At 45.6% G+C, this 23,095-nt stretch overlaps 1 protein-coding gene across 7 annotated transcripts in view; it reads right to left on the bottom strand.

The window, feature by feature from the left end:
* LOC138497164 (ubiquitin thioesterase otulin-like) overlaps positions 1 to 23,095 on the bottom strand; it is a 1,020,877-nt gene that overhangs the window by 137,987 nt on the left and 859,795 nt on the right. For 5 of the 7 annotated variants that reach the window (XM_069620441.1, XM_069620442.1, XM_069620444.1 and 2 more), the window contains exons 11-12: positions 10,076 to 10,345; positions 9,461 to 9,871 (exon numbers count right to left, since the gene is read on the bottom strand). In XM_069620441.1, coding sequence (XP_069476542.1) covers positions 9,560 to 9,871; positions 10,076 to 10,345 — 582 coding nt within the window. In that variant the 3' untranslated portion in view covers positions 9,461 to 9,559. Of the gene's footprint in view, positions 1 to 9,460; positions 9,872 to 10,075; positions 10,346 to 23,095 lie in introns of those variants that run through there. The other 2 variants (XM_069620446.1, XM_069620447.1) reach the window with 1 other exon arrangement.

Below are 23,095 nucleotides of genomic sequence, written 5' to 3'. Positions count from 1 at the left end.
GGTTCTTACAAAAGTTCTTGGCAAAGAATTCAAACAGCTCGCCCGGCTGTTGAATAGTTTGGTTGGTTTTGAGGCCTGTTGAAGAGGATTCAGCTTGTGGATTCAGGCCTCTCTGCTTCAAATTGGAACATCGTAGCTGTCTGAAGAACAGAACGGAGAATGCTCCCCTTGTGAAACATTTCAACCTCCTGAAACACAAATACGAGGACTTCACTTGGACGGTCCTCCTGGCCTTGAAAGGAACGAACAACATAACACGCGAAAAGAAACTGTTGAAAATGGAACAGAAGATGATCTTCACCCTTCACAGTGATGTGACGGGGCTCAATGAGTCAATCAACTGGCATCATATGTAGTTTGCATTTGTTATATCTTTACGGATATGGTCTGATTTGACGGGGCTCAATGAGACAATCCTTTAACATTCATTTTCTGTTTGTTAATTCTCTATAGATAAGGTCTGGTGTTCCCCCCTATATTCCACCAGAGTTCTTCGTGCAATAAGGGCTATTGCTCGCTTGCGCCCGAAGATTCCCCTCTTGACAGACACTTACGTTACTCTTTGGTAGTGTATAGTTTAGTTCACTCCAAAATGGCCGCCGTTCCGCTGCCGTAATCGGCACCGTGTTTCGGGATCATCGACATAGTAGTAGGACTATATGGGTCGCCTTGACGACCTGTCAACAGTGGCAGCGTCTCACATTCGGCTAGTAGCACACGCAAGACCTGCATCCCGTGCACCTCTTCACACAGGGTAAGACACTCGCCAGGCGCTTCTTACTACAATTCCCCCCGTTTCACGAGGCTTTTTAGTGGCAACACGCACTATGTAATGTTGTCCATTTTATTTTTGACCCTCTTTTTTCAGTAATGACCGCGGAGATACATTCCTGCTCGCAAACCAATGGATTCCATAGGTAAAGTGTTTTGCATTGTTTGCTCCCGACACTGGCCATTGCGGAAATGCACGATGACACTTTTCTAGTCTATTTCTCACCTTACACATATTTACCCCTCTGGTACTTTCTTAGTTCGGGCTAGTTGCTTGCAAGGGTTACTACGCTTTGTAGATCCCCACCCCCACGGTCATCCCATGCTTTTCTTCGCCCTCGAGACATCGAGTTGTAACACACTGCTATCCGCCACTCGTTTGACTTAGAGTTGCTTACATTTACTGATACTCTCCCTGGTGCCATACTCTAGGTATTTGCTGTTATGTTATATGTGCTAGGAGGCTGGATTGTGTATTATTGACCGCAATTTTCATCCATTTTTTTGTAGGGTCGCGATGGCCGCCTCCCTACACCTACTAATCTAAGTAGAGAGCCCCCACTGGCACCACCATAGGTAATTTTACCCTTTTGTTGTTGCCTCGTTCATTGTTTGAACCTATCCAAGTACACAGTGAGTCATGAACTAAATCTTGGATGTTTATTGTTGTTTTTATCTCTCACAGGTACTATTAGGCTCGAATGAATCTGTGTACCATCATTTCTTGTAAAATAGGCTATACTGTTGAATTGTTACCTCCTGATGAATGTTCCACACTTTGCCCTAAGGAACAGAAACATGTCGAGACACATCTCTGGACTTTAAACAGGGATTATACTATATGACATATTGATCCATATGCGGACGGGTACTATACACTTTGTTGCTAGACGAGTACCCACAGTGGTCATATTCCTTTGGTAATATTTTTGTAAAGTAGCCACTTAAGCCTGCAACGTATTTCCTATTTTGTTGTTTGTACATTGAAAGATTTTTTATATGCACTGTCATGGACCAATCTGTTTAATTGGATGTTTTAGACTTGCTGATTTCTCCGTTATTATTAAAATTTGATATTATTTTTCCAACTGGTCCCCCATATTGTTTTGTTTTAAGTGTTAATGCAAGGCACCTGTAGTACCCAACTTTAAACTTTGTCTCCCTATACAGTGATACAGCAAAGACCTACACCACCTGGTGACTTCCATTGCTAGGGTGCTGTTGACATTAATATATTACTGTTGGTATTCAGAATTGGTTAAAAGCAAGTAAAAAGGGAAAAGATTAATAGAGCAAACAAGATACCACAAACATTTCTTAAGCAGGCAAATACTTTCAGATCCCCCAATAAGAGTCATTCAGCTGGAACAGGCTATGCCAAAGTCAATAAGCAAGAGTCTATATGGGCTGAAGCACTTCTTTGAAGCTAAGTAGAAAAGTCTTTGCACAATGAAGTCTTTGAAGAAAAAGATTAATCAATGTAGGGCCACAAGCTGTTAGACTTGTTAGTAGTAGAAGATGCAAGCAACTCTACAGCAAGAGGCAAGTTCTCTTGGACTTTGTACAGTACCTTTAAAATGAGGAAAAGATGCAGCAGATGACTCCTGTTTCTGTGCAGCTCTGTATATCTCATTGTTCCTGGGCCTCAGTCGTGGGGACAAGAGGGAGGACGTCGGGGGACTCCTGGACTGCACTGGGATGGTCAAAACTTGCAACCAGCAAACTTCACTTTCAGTGGCTATTCAGTGTTTCAGCTCCTCGCGTCTACCGCAAATAGCAACACTGCAGTTCCTGGCTGTCGAGATGGACTTTCCTTGCTTCTGGGGTCCCGCACTCTGTTGAGGGGGCTCAGGCTCAGTCAGTCCTGCTTCGTGGGCATCCGGAGGATCTTCCTGGAGCTTTTGGCCAACTTAAAAGCAACTCACACAATCTGGTGTTCCTCTCCCTGGCTCTACGATTTCCAGTAGCAACTCTGTGGAAATAAATTCAACTAGCTCTGAGATGGATGTCCAGGTGGCTTACTTTGGAGTTGACAGGTCCCACCAACTCAAGGGGAGAAGTCGTTTTTGCAGGGGCTTCTCAGTTGATGCAAACTGTTAGGAACGATTTCATAATTGTGTGTAATTTTCCCTCCATGTGTACACCCCCAAACTTTTTGCTGCTGTTTAGACACCATAGACTGACTTTGCCAGAGAAGCACAGCCTTCAGCTGCACTTTTTCTGGGGAAACTGACATGCCCTTAAGACAGTCAGTACTGGGAGACTTTGCTTCCCTTAGTCCTTTTCTAATGTTGCAACTTTTGTGCAACATGTAACAAGTATACAATGTACCTTCCAGTAACAGTGTATTTGGGTCTGTAGTCATTTTCCAAAGGCCCTAGATACTCTCGATGGACTTTTTGTGAGTTGTGCAGATGTGTCATGGACAGGACTGGTGGCTGCTATCTTTTCGCAGTACCCGCGTTTGGCACGAATAGTTGGCCTGGCTCCAAAATGGCCATGCCACGAGGTTCTTTGTCCTGTCCTTTGGCCATCTTGCCCCTTCTCCTTCCCCTTCCCCAGGTTGAGTCGACCCGGGGCAGTCGTTATTTGGACATGCAGTTTCCCACATTTTTGCAGGCTCCTGCATGCCTTGTGTGTGTGCCTCCAGGATGTGAGCTGGGGAGTCTGTCCCCAATACACATCCTGGGTGCCAGAGAGTCTGGAGTGCTGTGAATGACTGGGACCACTGTGGTCCATTATTGGTCCACGTATGGAGTGTGTGTTTGTGAGCAGATCTACCATTGGGTCCTCTCTGTTTTGGCGCAAAGGGAACTTTGGATAAGAGGAGGCTGAAAACACCCATACCATGTCGATCTCTGGAGTTCTCACTGAATGAAGGATAGGATCCAAGTATCCTGAAACTACGAAGCAGAGTCCAGGAACCGCTGGTGACCCGCTGGAAGGTTTGGCACCCTGAGCCCGCTGTCGTCCCGTGGCACCCCTCTGCATCTGGTCATCCTAGAAGGTCTGCGAAGACGCTTTGACCCATTGGAATAGTGGGACCAACTATTCTCTGCACCTTCATCAAAACCTGCAAGTAAGCATTCTCGGAAGTGTCCCTGTGCCAACCAGTGTACTGAGCAGCTTACCCAGTTGCTTTGCTCTGTCACCGCCGCCGTTTCGAGGAGGCCCCCGAAACTTGGTATACTGCTAGCTTTGTGTCCACGGCACCCTCACACCAAATTTCGTACACTTGGCGTTCCCTGGTCTGAAGTGAGACGAGTGCGCCAGGACCAGAGCATATGCGGTTCCCGTGTTGCCCTGCCCCGACAACAACCTTTGCCAGTACGCTACATGTGTGACCCTCTTGCCCCTGAAGCCTGCTGCAGTGAAACCAGGTCGATCCATCCACCCGGAGCGGAGAAATCGCCACTGTCCCGTTTGGGAATCCTCACTGTATCTCAGGAACTGAAAGCCGCAGAGACGTCCTTTTTGCATCGTTCGAACCTGCAAGCGAAGTGGACTGAACTGGCGAAGTTTGGGTCCGAGAGTGCCAGGGACCGGTGAGTACTTCCAACACTAACCAGTGACCCCTAGCGCCAGGGCCCCTTTTTACGCACAAGTGGCCCCTGAGTGTTCCTCTCCTTTCCACTGCTAGTGCGAATTAGCGACTCCATCCCGCACTCTGGAACTGCCCCTGCCTTCAAGTAGAGGTCCTCCCTGAATAGCGGGAACTTATTCTTCATTGCATCATCCAATTTCCTGAGCTGCTAGAGACCCCTGAAGAGACCCCGTTTTGCCCATTGGAACAACCGCGTGCACTTGCATTTCATGTACTATTGAGCACAAGGCTCCTCTCTTCTTAGGGCTTGGACTGCCTCTTAGTTAGGCGTGTTGCTGATGTCGAAGGGGCCTAAACACTACCTGCACTGCCTGTTTCCTTCCCATCTAGGTTGTCGACATAGTTTGTGCATTTAACCCTTTAGACCCCAAGGGTCTTGTATATATCTTGTATTGATTGTGTTGTGTTGGCTTACTTAGTATTGTTGTGATTCTTTTGCTATGGTCTGAATTACAAAGGCCTTGTAATAAATGTGTCTATATTTTTGATATAACACCTGTCAGGGAGTAATTTGTAAGTGTCCTTGCTTTGTGTGCTCATTGAGGTCTTTCAGTCACCCTAACCCCTCCTGAGACTTAGTCTTGACCGCCTGCCATAGCTACCTTGATTGGTCTGGCTTGTCCAGAGGTTACCCTGTTCCAAGAAACTAGGCTGGCCTTCTGAACCTCTGCCCACCAGGTCAGAGTTCAGAAATTCATCTTAACATGAACTTGGCATTTCGACACTGCAGCAGGTCTTGACCGGGCAAGCCAACGGTCCAGGCGTTGCAGCAGGTGTCCTCCTCAAGTTCTTCTTCGGTTCCTTCGTCCGGTGGTCAACTCTGCCTTCCAAGCCAAAAGACTTGCCTTTTATACAGTTCTCTCCTTTCATCCCAGCCTAGCTGTCACTCACCCAGCAGGGTGGCTGTCCTTGCCGGACAGTCAGCCAGCCAATCATCACAGAGTGCATTTGGGTCTCCTAGGAGACTAAGCACAGGGAGTTTCGGGCACCTCCCTCACTTCATGATTACCCCAGAGGCACTGGAGCCAGAGGCGGGCTTCACTCATGAATCCCACCAAAGGCAAAACAAACAAAAGGACCAAACCTGGTTTTGTGTGCAGAGTAAATCTCAAGAAGGACCTTTCCACAAAGAAATGGCGAAAAAAGAAGACTGGGCCATTTTGACTAAAATGCCACTCTTGGGTGCTTTACTGCAGCTGCGGACGCAGCCCGCGGTAAATGCACACCAGGGTAGTAAAAACAAAACCTCTGCCACCAGCCATTCAGTGAGGAAAGGGTAACGTAAAACATGTTACATGAGAAGCTAGACAAAGGACAAAGCTAGTAACCCCTCCAGCACCCTATTGTAAGATAGTGTGTGCTGGGGTCTAGAAAGTTACAAATGTAAGTAGTCAATTTCACTTTACTGCTCTGGGAAACAGTAGTTTACCCCAGAGAAGGTATTTAAACCTTGAAGAAATCTAAGAAACTTCCCTGTGTCACTGCACTAAAGGTGCTTTGTGGCATAATGTAAAAGATGATGGCTATGGAGTTTGTCAGACTCCACAACCAAAAGAAACCTTAAGTTCAGAAATCACATTAAAATACATGAGAGAGTGGGGAAAAAGGGTCCCACTCTCTCCAGGGTGGGGGTCTCTAAGGTAGAGGGAATTGGCACATTTCTGAGAATTCTCCCTAACACAGAGCATGCAGCACCATCGTCTAACCAGGTCACTAACCTTTGGTGACGGCCTTGGCGAATCTTGCTGGAAAACATCCAACACTTGGAACATTTTCCAATCTTGTGGTCAGGATAATGGAAGTATAAGCAGACGTTGTAGAGTTCCTGCACATAGACTTTCTTGAGGTGGCAGGTAGTAGAGGCCATGAAAAGGCTTTTCTTCCTGGTGTCGGCCATAGCCTCACGGACAAGTCCTAGGCTTCAAAGAGAGGACTACTAAACAGTATTTCTAGAGTATCTGGAAAGCAGGAATTACTGTTGGAAGATATTCTAAAAAATGAAGAAATAGTGAAAACATTTGCAAAGAAATTGAGAGATATTTTGAGGACTCCGAAACACGGAACATGCAGTAACAAATCTGGAGACGGCTTCCAAAGGTGGAGCTGAGGGAGACCTAATAAAGTACTTAATTAAAAAAAATTTAAACAAACTGCTTTACTATACAGAGGATTTCCAGCCTGACAACAGGGAATATTCAAACAGCATGTGAGTCTATGAAAGATCCAATGCTTAATATTTACTGTAATATATGCCAATGTGCCTCTCTTCATTAATACCTACCTCCCCTCTTTTCCCCCCTGCCCTCACATTTCGTGTTTGTCAAATGTCAGTCTTGTGTTTGTCTTCCCCCCACTTAAGACATCATAATGCAGAAATCGTTCTACACTAAGTTTTGCACAACACTGTGCTATAGTTGTTTCGCGTATGTTTTCAATTATATTAACAATTTATTCCTAAAATGCTCAACTCCTAATTATACACAGTGTACTCAATTAACTGCTCTTTCTGAACACTTTCTTTTACCATTGTTTAATCTATACTAATGTAAAGGTTTCACTGCATTATGTTTATGAAGTTATGACTTTATGATTGTATACTACATACCTTAATAAAAAAAAAAATATTAAAATAAAAAAAAAAAAGATCCAATGCTGGAGAAAGAGGTCACCACATCTATTCACGTGCCGATGATGCCATCGTAATGGCACAAGTCATCAATTACCCACGAACACTTCAGGATAAAAACACTAAAACATAGAAGCAGGTTTTGAAACTGACCCAATCCATTTGAATATTTTGCTGAACCTTTGAGATGACAGACCTTAGTTAAGATACAAGGAAAGGAACAGGAACATCCCTATTTCTGTTCCTTACTGTGCCCACTGCTCCCTGCAATGTTTGGTCCGCTTTACAACAGACCCATTCCCCGTTCTATTTATGGAAGTGATCCAAGATACATCTAGAGGTATGTACATGATTGCTCTAGTGTATCTTCTTCTATTTTTAAATTCATAACTATGTCCACACTCTCAAATGCTATTGTATATGTTGCCTTTCTGATGTGTCCTTTTGAATAACCTATGTAATTACTGAATTTTAATGTGGAATATGCTTATGCTTTGCTGTGTGTATATGTAATGTTTTTGTTAACTATATACATATTACATACATAAATAAGAATAACCTATATGAATTGCCCAAGAGGATAATTTCTCCCTTGAAATACGGCAGCTTTGACTAGTGACTGGGGAGCCCTTGACACTTTTCTTTTTGTTCTCTACATATATGGTTACCTCTTCCAAAAATATTTTCACTAATCCCAACTTTGACAGTGTATCAATTTCCACACACAGGGGCCTCTGTACTATCAACCGTTCCTGAAGAAGGCGCTTGAATAAGGGGTGCTGGAACATCTTTGACGTCCATCCTGTACCTCTGAATCCTTGGCTTTTTGAAGAACCTTTGCTCATCATGAAATACTTTTTGCCTACTTTAAACTTCTCCAATCTATTACTTGAGTGACTTATGTAACTTTAAATCACTGAGACACTTTGTACTAATGAAATAATCATATAATTTACAAACCTTAGAATAATTATTTTTTAAAACACTGAAAATCTACCTTTCAATTGCTATATTGACAATTACTGTGTTTTTTTAATATACACTCGTTTTTTATGATTGAATGTTTATGATGTGTTATTTCTATATATCCATGTGATTAATTATATTTCTACTCTGTCACTAAACTATTTTCATTTGGGTGTAATTTATTGGTTAGCTCAAATTCAATGCTGAGCAAAGTGTATTGACCAGGGAAAACTAGGCTTCTTGGTACAGCTGGTCGGTTGGGCGACTCATTATATATTCAGATCAAAAAGAATATGACTCTTTGTGACTAAATGTGGATGGGGACAGGAATAACCCCTTACTTCCAAGGAATTTATAATACTTCGTCGCAGGTCACTGGATTGACGGTAAACCAAGGAAAACATGTTAAAAATCAAGATACAAGTATGTCAAAGACATAAGAAAAAAATCCAGGACAATGCGCCCTTTAAGGTTGTGAAAGTTGTTGTGTTATTTTAATTTTCCAAAAAAGGAACATCCAATGTTTTAACATTCACCCATATAATGATTTGACACGTGTTTCGGCCCATGTGGCCTTTCTCAAAACAGGGCTAGTGCAGTCATACTGGTAGGTGAATAGCTCCTCTTGCAATAGAACTGGGGGTTGCGTAACTTAATACGTTGGGCCAAATCCCATTTATATGTAGTCTTCTCAGCAAAGCTGCAATCACTCGCGTTGGCTTCGTACTTGAAAGTGTATTGACCTACTACTAAGGTCACCAGAAATTATCAACATAGATTGTGATGCATAAACCTTTACAACACATTGAGGAATTAGGCACCATGTAGAAAAGGCACAGAGCGCCCAAGTAGATGAGGATGATGGGTAAGTTCATCGGCTGGAACTTTAAATGTTATCCACAACATAAGCAACAAGCTGCATGCCAGTGTTTTTGAATACACAAAGCGACACCTATGAACGAATTTATGAGACTGAATGTAATATCTTCCTGTCAGAATAAAACCCCTGACATCCAGGAGTTTCTCCCAGCTCCCTGAATTTCAATTTCCAACAATGAATATGTTGCTCAAACAAGGCTTCTTTGCTTGCATGTGTGGAGGATGTTGTGCAAATTATGAATAAAGGTCAATAAAATGATAGATTTAGTCAATCAGCAAACTCATCTTGTAAAATGTCTTTAGCCAATGTGCATGATACAAATGAAGTAAATGAGACCGCAATCAGATATAGCACTGTTGCTCAAATTCAAACTGTGTGCACAGGAAGACACTATTCAACGTTCACATTTTCAAGTGGAGTTCCTGGTGCACCATGGCTCCAATAGGTTTCTAGTAACATAAAGGATTCCCTAAAATGTGGAGTACAAAGGAAAGAATACAACATGCTTACACAACAGTACCCTACATATGATTTGGTTGGTCTAGTGTGTTTCACATTCTGTGTACATACTGCACTGAATGTATTATGCAAGAATATCTCATCACTCATAAAAAAACATTATCACCAATTTATTGATTTACTTGTTCTCCTTCCCTCTTATGATATGTACATTATTTTTTCATAACAAGTTCACAGATTTCTTCGCATTTATTTAAAGCAATGTATTATTTGTTTCCTGTTTCTTTCTTTTTATTCTCTTGTAGCAGATCACTGGTGTGTCATTACTTTCACACCAGCAGAACTGCACATACATTACAGAATGTACATATCTTCGCACTTTTTCTAAATCACCCTGTGCAGTAAAGGGACTTCCACTAATTAATGCAAAACACAATTCAATAATAACCAGGTCTACGTCAAGTGTAGAAGACCTTTCAACACAATCGTTTTTTTCTGAACGTTGACTTGTTGGCAGATCTAAGGCTTTACTGCCTTCCTCAGGACTGTGTCTTGTGTGGAGACCCTGGAAGGCAACCAAAATTCTGGTTCAACCTAGTGTATAGTTAAAAGAATTATACTTGGTTTCTAACAGCTTATAATAAAGCGAGCGCAGGATAACAATTACCTACCCAGTTTAAAAAAAGTATTTTTCATGCCATGAACTTGAGCAGGCCATCAAGAAGAAGCACTCATCTAATACACCTCTGGAAAATTTAGTACACCTTACCTGCTCAAGGCCTCCTGTGTAACCCACTTGATTCAAGTGGTTTTTCATAAACTCCTCAGGATTACTAGATGTGTTGCGGGCAAAAAGCAGCCAGGAGAAAATGGGCACTTCTTTCCCATCCGTATAGTCAACATATAAATCAATGGCTTTGCTAAGCATTAGAAATTTCACAGCTTCGTAGAGGTTATACGCCTCGTCGTCATTCTGAAAGATTTCATCGCATGTCATTTGCTTCACTTCAGGAATTTTCACCTCAGATAGTTTCTCCCACTGCAACAAAGATAAGATATCAAAACAGTCTTCATATGGTATTATAGACCAATGGTAATATTGCATGAACAGGAATCATAGAACACTACATCTCGAAATCAATTTCTAAAATCGGTGACAAAGGTCAATGGATCTGAGGTCTTGTATTCCTCAGATGTTTGCAAATCGGTTACATTTTCGGATGTGCGTCCTAACCTTAAGAAATTGGTACCAATGGTCCAAGAAGGCTGTACCAAGTCAGATTTTCTAGTTTGTGTAAGCAATTTAATCTCCTCAAACATTCTTGGCAGAAATCCACACTACAGCTTTGGGACTGGATTTAGATCTCAAAAACAGTCAACAGCCACTCATTAGCAAATCAAAGAAAGTTACTAAAACTTAATAGTACTTCTCCAGATCTGGTATATTCATGGATTCACAAACTTTGAATGATCTTACTTGCTTGGCTGGTCATCCTTTTTCAAATGAAACAGCAGTTCAAACTAAACCATATTATCTACAGTAGCCAATGTATCACATATCTGATTTTCAGACTTTCTTTTGCATCCGTTTTGGTGTGTGGGCTCTAAGTTTGTCTCCCAGAGGCCATTGTATGATTCTTCAAACATACGTTGAGTGGTGGTGGGGGTATGCGCAAGCCCTTTGATAGCTGTCCTTTTCATTCAATGTTTCTAGAGATAGATATTTATTTTGAAGACCAGGGAAACCCGATTCCACAGCCTAAAGATAACGTTTTCATATTTGAGAGACTTTCTAGTCAAGTTCAGTTCAGTGCAAAAGAAATACCCTTAAAAAAACATTGCTCCAAAAAAAAAAAATGTCTATCTATGCCTTTTTACATTCTGTCTGTAATGTCACCCTACACTGACTGTTCTGATGGGAAAAGCACGCCAGACATTCTGTATGATTTAAGTTTCCCTTTCACTGAGGGTATATTTGAATGGAGAAGGTAAATGTTGATTTACTAGGCCCACAGAGTTCAATCTAGCGGTGTAAATGCATATAACGTGGAACTGAGTAATGCAGAATTTACCTAAAAATAAAGCAATTTATAGAACAATTATGAACTCTTTAAATCGATCCTTTCCGGAGATCACCCACTGAACCTCACCACCACCAATCCCCTCCCCTGTTGCAGTAAAAGCTTCCTTTTCAGGGTGCTTTTTTTTACTTGCAATTAAATGGTATCCAATTCCCCCATAGCCCTCCCCTTACACTCCCACTTGTCACGATGCAAAGTGCAAGCAATATTATCTCCCAAACATATAATTTTGGCGTGCAGAGTAAATGCAAGAAAGACCTCACAAGCAAGAAATGGCGAAAAAAGACGACCAGGGCCATTTTGACAAAATGGGCGCCCATGGGTGCAATACTGCAGCTGAGGATTCAGCCTGCGGTAAAAACGCACAATGGTAGGAAAATTAAACACTGCCACCAGCCATTAAATGTAGTGAGGGTAACATAAAGAGTGTTACAAGAGTGAGTAGGAAATGGGGCTAAGTAACTCCCCAGTACTTCCACATAAAATGGGCTGTACTGGACATACATAGGAAAAACAGGTACGTAAAGACAATTTTACTTTACTACTCTTGGGAACAGTAGATTACCCAAGAGAAGGTATATACACCTTAAGAGAAATACAAATGACTTCTCGGTGACACTGCACTGAGAGTGGTGCTATGTGTCCCAAAAAGTGATGCCTATGGAGTTTGTCAGACTCCAAAACCAAAAGAGAAACAGAGTCCAGATCAGATCAAAAATACGTGAGAGAGTGAGAAAAAGGTCTCACTCACTCCAGGATAAAAATTTAAGTTCTACAGTCCAGCAAAAGAGCTGGGGGTCTCTAAGGTAGAAGGGAATTAACACAGAAATGAGAATTCTCCCTAACACTCTCCAGCAACTAATAGCTTTATTGGTCATATGGAAGTTAACCACTGCAACAACTGGCAATTGTATACAGGATTGTCAGACACCATTCGTACCTGAAGAGAGACAGAACAGAGAACTGACAAACCCCGTTGTTGCTGGGAACATAAACTTTCAATCCGCTTGGAGAAAGACAGAGAGATGGTCGTGAAGCAGCAAAGGCTGGGAAACATTTAATTGGAGGTGTGGCATGAAAGCGGAAACACCTGCCTAACGTAGGCACAGACAAGTCCGCAGAATGCATGGCAGCTCTGCTGGTAGACTGACCGGAGAGGCCTAGTCCCAGAGAGCCACGCCTAGAAGAGAAAATGATAAGTTACTCACCGTAGTGACTAACATACTCTTAGTCCTTAGTCCCCTTTCTTCCATACTGCATGGGGCGTCCCTTCCTAGGGACAGGAGACAGAACCTTTTTCACCAGAAAAAACCTTCTTCCCCTTTACATTTAGAGGCGCGGGGGTGCGGCCCTGGGAGCATGCGCTACCCTGACTCCGCCCTCCAGCGCCACACCTCAGTCTTCATAGACGCGTCGACAATAGATTTAACATTGCCTAATGACACCAGTTTTATTAGGGGGGAGGATGGTGGGACGTATAACTGAGTGTAGCCCTAGGATGGAAAGGAGACCCTCCTTAAGCAAACAGGTTTCTAAGAACCGCCTGTCCGAAAGCCGCGTCTGATCTAGAGCCGGCGTCCAAACAGTATGCTTGCAGAAAGCCAAAGGGGTGGCCCATGTGGCCGCCCTGCTTATGACTTGCCACGGGACCTGCTGTTGAAATGCGATGGCCATGGTCTTGGCTCTGACCGCATGGCCGTGCATGTTAGCGGGAAGTGGCTTCTGCTGCCCCTCATATGCTTCCTTGATGGCTGAGACCATCCATCGTGCCGTAGAGGTACCCACGCCTTCACCCGCCGAAGGTGACTAACAGTGCGTCCGACTTGCAGAAGCCTTTGGGCCTGTCCAAGTAGAATTTCAGAGCACGCCTGACATCCAAGCAGTGCAGAACCCTCTGAGCCTCGTCCTTAGGTTCGGCAAAGAACGTAGGCAACACTATTTCCTTGTTTAGATGGAAAGCAGAAAGTACCTTAGGTGTTATGCTTGGAGGCTGATTGTATACTACCCCATAAATTCTTTAATAGCTGTCAATGGATCGGAGTCTCCTACCTGGTTCAGATGGTGAAGTGGACGATGTGAAGGTCTACCTGATCACCCCTCCAAGATCCTAATAAACCATGATCTAAGAGGGACTCTCAGGGAAACCCTTGTGGGGGATAAAACCCTGAGAAGGGCTGCTTGGGTGTGTAGGGTCTAGATCTCACTGACGTGTTGGTGGTCCGATGTGATGAACCGATCCTTCACAGAATATCTGTCTTCCTGAGACAAATACAAACAACAGATTACTATTACAGTACTAGCCAGGGGTAAGGACTGACATAGCGGTAAGAAAATGAAAAAGAACCTGGAAGTATCTACCCTAGATATCAGCTCTAGGAAGCTCCTTGGGGAAGGAAGCGAAGGTGCTACTTGGAACAGGAATGGTGTTGGAGGAACCGACCTTTGTAAATGAAGAAGGTTATCAAGATGATGAGGGTTAGGAAAAGAGAAATATTAAAGGAATATTCCTTTCTATCAAAGTCACGTACCAAGCTGGTGTGCAGGCACGGGTAAGAACCAAGGGTCTTGATTTAGTGCTTCGCGTACTTCCGTGGGGTCTTCTGGGTAATGTAGTTCCATGCAGGCGAGGGGTCGCAGATTGGGCTAATAAGGAAGCCATTATTAAGAGGGATCACCGCTAGGAGGTCTCAGCGATGCAAAGGAATTCTGCCTACCTGCGTGACGGGAGACTCTGGCTTCTAAGTACAGGCTGTTGCCCTGTGTTGAGATGAACCGTAAGCAGCTCCGCCTGCACAGAGCCGGCGTTGCGACAGAAATGAGGCAACTACGAGGAAAGCGGGGGAAGGGTTATGAAGGTAGACAATAATTCACTAAATGGACAGAATAGAAATAGAAAGGTTTACAAAATAATGAGCGTGCGAAGAACTCACTGTGCGTGATGGCTCTCGGTGGAGAGTAGCAATGCGAGGCGGCTTCTCCGAATCGTGTTGATAAACTACTTCCTGCTCTGTGGGTGTGTTCAAAGGCGTGACCGAATCAGAAAGCATGCCTAGACCTTCACTGTGTACTGGCTCCGCCATGTTGGGGGTTTCTCCACCTGATACGGTGTTGCCCAGTACCAGTCGGATCCAGAAGCGCCGTGGATGACATGCATTACTTACCGTAAAAGCTTTTCTGATGATTGTATCTGCTTAGATTCACATGCTGTGCATATGGTCCGACATCCAGTGGTAACCGCAGAGTATTGCATCTTGTCTTTCGGGGGACCGAAAGGGGACGTCGGCATAGGCGTGTCTGAAACACTATCCCTATCGTGACGAGTGTACTACCCAAAATCCCTCACGCGCCGAGGTCCCTCCGATTTAATTTTTTCTGCCATGAGGGAGACCAAGGCTATAGTGAGAGAGTACATGAAGAGAGAAAGTAGTAAGAAGTCTATGTTCCTTCCACCTCGAGCGGGGAAGCCGGGGTGGGCACATGTGAATCTAAGCAGATACAATCATCAGAAATGCTTTTTACGGTAAGTAATGCATGTCTTCTGATGCTTGTTAATCTGCTTAGAATCACATGCTGTGCATAGACTAGCGAGCAGTACCCAGAGTTGGAGGTGGGTTGTGAGAAGGAACAGTAGAAAAAAGATGTCTTAGTACTGCTTGTCCCACCTGAAAATCAGCCCTAGAATGAGTGTCTAGGCAATAGTGTTTTGTAAAGGTGTGTACAGAACTCCAGGTTGCCGCTTTGCAAATGGACTCTAGGGGAACATTTGCAATGAATGCTATGGATGCCCCAGTGCCTCGAGTAGAATGTGCTCTAGGCTTGAAGGGCAGTTCTCTCTCTGTAAGAGTGTAACATAGTGTGATGCATTTGACAATCCACCTTGATATTGCCGATTTAGAGACAGGGTCCCCTTCTCTACCAGCTGGCACTGAAACAAAGAATTGTTTAGTCTTCCTCAGTGGTTTAGGTCTATCCATGTAGAACATGACTACCCTGCGCACATCTAGTGTGTGAAGGCTTCTTTCGGCCATGTTAGTAGGTCTCCGGAAGAACGTGGGTAGTTCGATTGACTGGTTCACATGGAACTTCGAAATAAATTTCGGCGCAAATCTTGGATGTGTGCGCAGAACTACCTTATCTTTGTGGACTTTAACAAAGGGGTCCAAAACCGAGAGGGCCTGTAGTTCGCTAACTCTTCTGATAGAAGTGATAGCTACTAGAAAGTCTGTCTTGTAAGTCAGGTCTTTCAGACTAGCTTTATGCATACGCTCAAAAGGGGGTCCCATGAGCCTAGTTAAAACCACATTTAGATCCCACCCAGGGGCTGAGTGAATGATGGGGGGATACATTCTTTTGACCCCTTCCATAAAGGCTTTAATCACAGGTATTTTCCACCACGACACCTTCTGCTGTGACATGGTGTAGGCTGACAACGCCGCTAGGTGAACCTTTAAGGAATTGAAGACTAACCCAGAGTCCAACAGATGGGTTAGATATAACACAATGTGTGAAGGCGAGCAATCGGTGGGATTGACGCCTTTGGAACTGCACCAGATGACAAAACGTTTCCATTTGCTGGCATAGCAATAATGTTTGTTAGGCTTTCTTGCCTCCCTCAGTATGTCCATGCATCTTTGAGAGATTTGCAGATGTTCAAACTCTAAGACCTCAGGAGCCAGGCTGCTAAATTCAGAGTTTGTGGGCATGGGTGCAGAGTCTCCCCCCTGTCCTGAGACAACATGTTGTACGGGCAGGGCAGCTTGACTGGTGGGGAGAAGGACATTTCCATCAAGTGCGCGAACCAAGGTTGGCGGGCCCACATGGGAGCCACCAGAATCATGGTGACTGGTTCCTGGTGCATCTTGTGTACTATCTTGTTCAGAAGGGGAGTCGGGCGGGAAAAGCGTAGACAAATTTCCCCGACCAAGTTATCCAGAGACCGTTCCCCTTGGATCGGTTCTGGGGGTACCTGGAGGCGTAATCTTGGCATTGGGCGTTCTCCTGAGTAGCGAACAGGTCAATCTCTGGAACCCCCCATTCTGCGAAGACGTTGGATACAATGTCTTCGTGCAGTCGCCATTCGTACTCTTCTGGCAGAGGAAAATCTCTGCTGAGTACGTCTGCCAGAAGATTGAGTTCCCCTGGAACATGTTGGGATATCAGGAACATCTTGTGTTTGAGAGCCCATATCCAGATGTTTTGGGACAGCTTGGATAGCCCTGGAGAGTGAGTGCCCCCCTGTTTGTTCAGGTAATACATTGCTGTTGTGCTGTCGGTTAGGACCAGCACTGTCTTCCCTTGCAGTTGCTCCTGAAAGGCTTTCAATGCTTTGAACACTGCTAGTAGCTCCAGTAAGTTTATATGGTTGGACGCTACCTGAGGGGACCACACTCCGTGCGCTGTCTGTTGAAGCAGGTGAGCCCTCCCACCCCGTGAGATGCGTCTGTCGTGAGAGTGGCTTCCACTGCAGGGGTGGTGAAGGTTTTCCCCTTGAAGAGGTTCTCCCTCGACCACCACTGCAGAGAGAGAACGAGGGCTGGCGAGACAACTAACAGATCTTCCCATTGTGCGCTGGCCTGACACCACTGGCTGTTGAGCCACTCTTGCATGGGACACATGCGCAGCCGCGCGTGGGGAACCAAGTATATGCATGACGCCATCATCCCTAGCAAACGCATAGCTTTGCGTACCGTCACCTCTCGACTGGCTACATACTGAGGAACCTGAGAGAGCATGTTCTGAACCCTCTAGCTGGAAGCGAAGACTAGACCGTCTTCCGTACGAATTAGAGCCCCCAGGAACTATTTTACTTGGCTGGGGACTAAGCTGGATTTCTTTTCGTTGATAGAAAATCGCAGGCTGAACAGTAGGTCTACAGTCTTTTGGGTTTTCGAAAAACAAACGTCGAACGAGTCCCCCGTGATGAGCCAATCGTCGAGGTAAGGGTAAACTGGAACTGAAAGTCTGCGCAGGTGTGCCACTGCCACTGCCAGGACCTTGGTAAACACCCTTGCCGCCGATACTATGCCGAAGGGGAGTACCTTGAACTGGTAGTGTCTTTCCTGAATCACGAACCTTAGGAATTTTCTGTGCGCTGGCAGCATTGAAATATGAAAGTATGCATCTTTCATATCCAATGTTGTCATGAAGTCCCCCTGTTTTAGCAATGGGATCACCTCTTGCAGTGTTACCATGCAAAACTTCTGGGGTTTTATGAACTTGTTCGTTGGGCGCAGGTTTAGAACAGGACGCATGGTGAGATCCTTTTTGGGTACAAGAAGTACACTGAATAGATACTCTCGTTTACCTGAAGAATCGGGACGGCTTCTATGGCGTCCTTTCCCAGCAGCGCTTCCACCTCTTGGATCAGGATCTGCAGATGTTCCGGTGAAAGGCGTCGATGTTTCGGCGGTCTGAACTGTGGAGGTTGGGCGAATTCCACGCAGTAACCGTGGGCGACCGTCTTTAAGACCCACTGGTCTGAAGTTATCCCCTCCCATACCTTGAGGAAAGATGTTAATCGCCCCCCGACCGGGGAGACATGGGAGGGGACCTGGACTTGGTGGTCATTTCTGACCCGAAGTTGACGCTCCTCTGGAATTGGAGCCTCTACCTCTATTCTTTCCGCGCTTCTGACCCCTCTGGGGGTAGTAAGTGGAGCTTGCAGCAGGTTGACTTGAGTTGAAGTTGCCCGTGCCGAAATTATATTGGGCGGCGCGGGCTTGTCCTCGAGAGGACTGCCGAGAATTACTGCCCCTCTGTGAAGAGGGTTTTTGGGAAATCTGGTGCAGTGACTTAATAGTCTTGTGCTCCTTCTTGGCTGTCTCCAACGCATCGTCTAGGTTGACCTTTTCGATGGGTTTGTTGATAATGGAGAGTACCCTGTGCGAGAGACCTGCCTGCTGTCTCTGCGGTGTCCAGGGTATTCTTTACAACATTCTGATTGGCAAGTTTGCCCTCCGAGACAATGGCGAGAAGCTTGGCTCTGGTTGGTTCCGGAACCTCCTGAAGGCCTTCCCGGAATAGGTTCCATTGGGCGTCGACATAGCTTGCCAGTAACGTTGTGTTATTCGCAATCCGGACGGCATAGGCCGCCGCCGACGTAACCCGTTTGCCTAAGGCATACAACCTTTTGGACTCCTTTTCCGGGGGTGACTCTCCCGTGGCAAGGGGAACCCCTGCTCTTTTGCGAGTGTTGGTCACCACCAGCGAGTCTGGGATTGCGTGTCCTTTGATATGAAGCGGGTTGGTGGGGGAGGGCTGGAAAAGTTTTTCGACCCTTGGGTTCACAGCCCTAGTCTGAGCGGGTTTGAGTAAGGAAGGGGCCAGCCGTCTCTTTACAGAGCTCAAGAGAGGGATAGACTGGCTTGCCGGAGGCTTTTCATTAATAATGTCCTCTGCAAAATCTTGTTCGGGCAAGGCTTCTAGCATGGCAATTTTAAAGAATTCCACTGCTTTTTTCAACATGTTGTTGAAAGCCATTTGATCATCCACCGGGGAAGCTTGTCGAATCAGGGTGGATGGGGGAGAGTCGAGGTAAACGATTTCAGAATTGTGATCATCCTGCTGGGTGTCCTCCCATTTGTCCGTTGCCCCTTGATCTTCCCCATAGTTGTCCAGAAAAGAAGCCTTCTCTTCTTCTGTATAGATGTATCTATACATGTCCATCTGGACATCTTCTTGATAGTCAACTTGGTGTTGGACATCTAGGTGTTGGACATCTTGTGTTTGAGGGTTAGGGTCTACCCGAGCTCTTTTCGGCGGAGGTTGATCAGAAGCCCTGAAAAACTGCTCCAGCCGATCCATACATCTTTCGAATTGCTCTTGGGTCCACTTGGATGACCCAAATGGACCTAGCCGAGTAGGAACCGGGTTCTCCGCCCTAAGGCGTTGAGAGGATCTCCTCAGGGTGCTTGAGAGGGGTACCTGGCTTTCTTCGTAAGAGTCTTCGGGATCGTCTTCCAAATCCGTAGAAAATGTTTCTGCGGTTTGGCCCATAACTGTCGGCGGAACTGGTACTAGGCCCACCGCTGTAGCAATCCTATTGATGCTCTTACACCGAATCTTCGGGAGACAACGCCTCTGATGATGTGTCGGCAGTGAAAATGTCTTCCGCGGCTCCAGAAGGGCCAGCGGATGGCTTCTCGGGTAGAGGCCTACTCGCAGTTTTCGGGCCTGCACGGGCCTTGGAAACCTTGGAACAGGTCGAAGTTTCTTGTTCAGAAACTTCGGTGTGTGTAGTTTGGGGAGTAGCGCCCTTGTTATGTTTGTTATGCCCAGTCGTCATGCGCTGCTGCGGATGCGGGGAAGGCTTCGGATCAGATCGATCCGATGGCGCTTTCGCCTTCTTCGACGAAGTCGTCGAGGAGGGCGCTTGGGTTGTGTGCTTTGTGCGGTGCGATTGTACGCCCCTGTCACCGGGTGTGGTCCCTGTAGCAAGACCGGAGTCGAGCCTGGAAGGGTCGGGGATGGGTGTGGCGGCTCTAGAATAGTCCGCCTCAAGGTCTATAACGTCGGCGTAGGACGTTTGGTCATCCGATGTACCCCCGTCACTTTCGGCTGGTGTCGCGGCAGGGGAGGGAGGCTCCACGCGTGCCATTCCGTACAAGGCCCACCGCTTCAACCAGCGCTCCTTAAGGGTTTTAGGTTTAAGGAGTTTACACGCTGAACACCGCTTCTCGTCGTGCTCTAGGGGGAGACAAGCGTTACACGACATGTGCTTGTCTTTCCACGGATATCTGACCCTACACACAGGGCAGAATCTAAATGGAGTCCTTTCCATAGCAGAAGGAAAGGGTGACCAGACCAAAAAGGAAAGCAGTGGAAAAGAGGAAAGACATCATAGCAGTATGGCAAACCCCGAGCCCACTCTCCCTACTGTGTAGGCCGGACAGAAGGCCCAACAACGTGGAAGTCCGAACGCCGGATCTTAGGCGCCGGAACCCACAGCCGTAGACTATTCCCCCGTAGTCTTCGTCAAAGATGTTCTTGATGGGCGAAGTGACTTAACGGGGATTAAACCGACAATTCGGTAAGATAAACAATGTCTCTTTATGAAGAGCTCCGCTATAGGGTGACCAGTTTTCTGGGCAGAAAAAAACAATCTGAGGGACCTCGGCGCGTGAGGGATTTTGGGTACTACACACGTCACGATAGGGATAGTGTTTCAGACACGCCTATGCCGACATCCCCTTTCAGTCCCCCGAAAGACAATATGCAATACTCCGCGGTTACCACTGGATGTCGGACCATATGCACAGCATGTGATTCTAAGCAGATTAACAAGCATCAGAAATGGTGATTTCATTACATTAGGTAGGAACACTGGGTGTTTCCGCAGGACTACCTTATCCTTGTGAAAAGTAGTATAGGGCTCTGAGGCGACTAGCTCCTGGATTTCGCTGACTCTGCGAGCCGAAGTGAGGCCCACTAGCAAGGCCGTCTTAATGGTGACCAGTCTGATGTCCACGGATGCCATTGGCTCAAACGGCTTGTGCGCCAGGGCGCCCAACACTACGTTGCGGTCCTACACAGGGTGTGGCCTCTTGATGGGTGGGTAGAGTCTAGCGAGGCCCTTCAAATGCATCTTGACTATTGGGTTGGAGGATGAAAACACGTCTTCTCTGAATTTCTGTAGGCTCCTATGACCGCCAAATATGTGCGGCAAGTGTCCACCTGCACGCCAGAGTGAGCAGGTGCGCAGAGAAGGAGAACACGTTGTCCAACGTACATGCAAGGGGGTTGATCTCCCTAGAGCCTGCCCAGTGACAGAACCTAGTCCACTTACTCTTGTACTGTGTCCTGGTAGCCTTGCTCCTTGCACCTTGTATGATTTCTAGGTTAGCCTGTGAGAGGCTGAGGTGCCCTAGTGTGACCTGCTCAGGACCCACGCTCTGAGGGCTGATTTCTGTGGCGCGGGGTAGATGACCGTGTCCCCCCTGTTGCGCCAGAAGATGTGCTGGGCCTGTCAGAAGGTGGTCTCTACGAGAGGCTGAGCAGCTCCGAGAACCATGGCCTCGCAGGCCACCATGGAGCTATCAGAATGACGCAGAGGTGGCCAGACTCCTTTATCTTGCATATCACCCTGTGGACCAGCAGTGGGGGCGGGAAGGCGTATGCTGTCACCCCGTTCCACTGATTCTGAAATTAGTCGCCCAGGGAGCCGGGCCCTGCCAGGACGCAAACTGTTGGCACGTCTTGTAGTATCAGGAGGGAAAGAGATCCACTTGGTGGTGCCCCCATCTGCTGAAGAGCTCCAGCAGCACCTGGTTGTTCAATTGCCACTCGTAATTGTCCGCTTCCAGTCTGCTGAGTTTGTCCATCTCCAATTTGGACTCCACCGGAAGGTGGACGGCTGCGAGGTAGATGTTGTTCTTCAGGGCCCATTCCCACATGCTGATTTCTAGTCTGCACAGTGGAGGGGATCTGGTACCTCCCTGCTTGTTGACATAGAACATTAAGCAATAAAACAACAGTTCCACCGTAATATTGAAAAAAGTTCAGTGGATCTCAAAAATAATTCTTTTAGTTACAGTGTTATAGTTATTTCTTCTGATGTGGGCCAAAACACGATTCTGTGAACCATCAAGTAAGTTTATCATAAGTAAATGTAGATTTATTCAGTTATACACAAGAAAACCTTTTGTGAGGGTACAAAAATGCTCAGAGAAGAAAAATATATTATTAACAACATGTAAGATGGTGCGTCCTCAGAAAAAGAAAAAGAGAAAACAGATTTTAGGCATAATTTACAAAATCACACTTGAGTATATATACAATATTAACACAGTAAATAGGTGTGAAACAAGAGAAAACGTAAAAAACAAACATTTTGTATAGATATGGAGAAATGATGAAGTGAAAAAGAAGGGCAAAGGGGCAAGAAAGAGTGTATCCTTTCTTTTTAATTTCCTAAATTCACAGTTTAATTGTCCTTCATCACTTTTGATTAATTATTCTCTTGGCAGGTCTGCCTATGTGTTAGTGTCCAAAGCGGACATCTGCCACACGTTTGGCAACAGTGCCTCCTGCCAGGCAGTGATTTCAAAGAATGCCTTCCTCAGGGCGAGTTATCCCTATGGGGAAGCAGACACAAGAAAAGGAAAAGACTTGTGGCTTGCTGAATCAGTTTAGCTGAACATCATGTATTTAAATTCAAATTATTTGACTGCTTAAAAGATTTTTTAGTCACTTACAGACATCCTACCCAATCAATGCGACTGGATCTGTAGGGAACAGGCCAGGCTAGACCAAAATGGTACACATGCTGCAATCCAGGTAAGCAAGCTGCTAACAACTCGAGGGTGTTGGCCTGGGCTGGTGCTTCCGTTTCTGGTGCAGTTGTTCAATTTATTAAGGGTTTCAAAATAGGGCTCAGTCCTATAGATAAACAAACAAAGAGAATTGTTTGTTGCTGGAAATAAGGGGGTCGGGGGGTAGGCTGAAAAAGTGCCCCTTTTTTGTATATATTTCTAAAAGAACTCAATGAGCAGGAGTGGAGAGGTAAAATACCTGCAGCTTTTGTTTGCCATTCTGTCCTTTGAATTCAAAAGTTTTTTTTCCCCGTTTTCTTCTTAACAGCACATCGCACGTCTGTGATGCATAACAATCAATACAGGTGTCTCGGCATTAGACTGTAAAAAAGACACACACGTGTGTTTGAAATAAAATTTTGTGAGGCCGTGAGGTAGATGTTGTTCTCCAAGGCCCAT

The sequence above is a fragment of the Ambystoma mexicanum genome, chromosome 5q (genome assembly GCF_040938575.1).
Source record: "Ambystoma mexicanum isolate Mex_15411 chromosome 5q, UKY_AmexF1_1, whole genome shotgun sequence".
NCBI classification, from domain to species: Eukaryota; Metazoa; Chordata; class Amphibia; order Caudata; family Ambystomatidae; genus Ambystoma; species Ambystoma mexicanum.
Note: the sequence above shows the minus strand (reverse complement) of the source record. Positions and strands in the feature narration are given on the sequence as shown.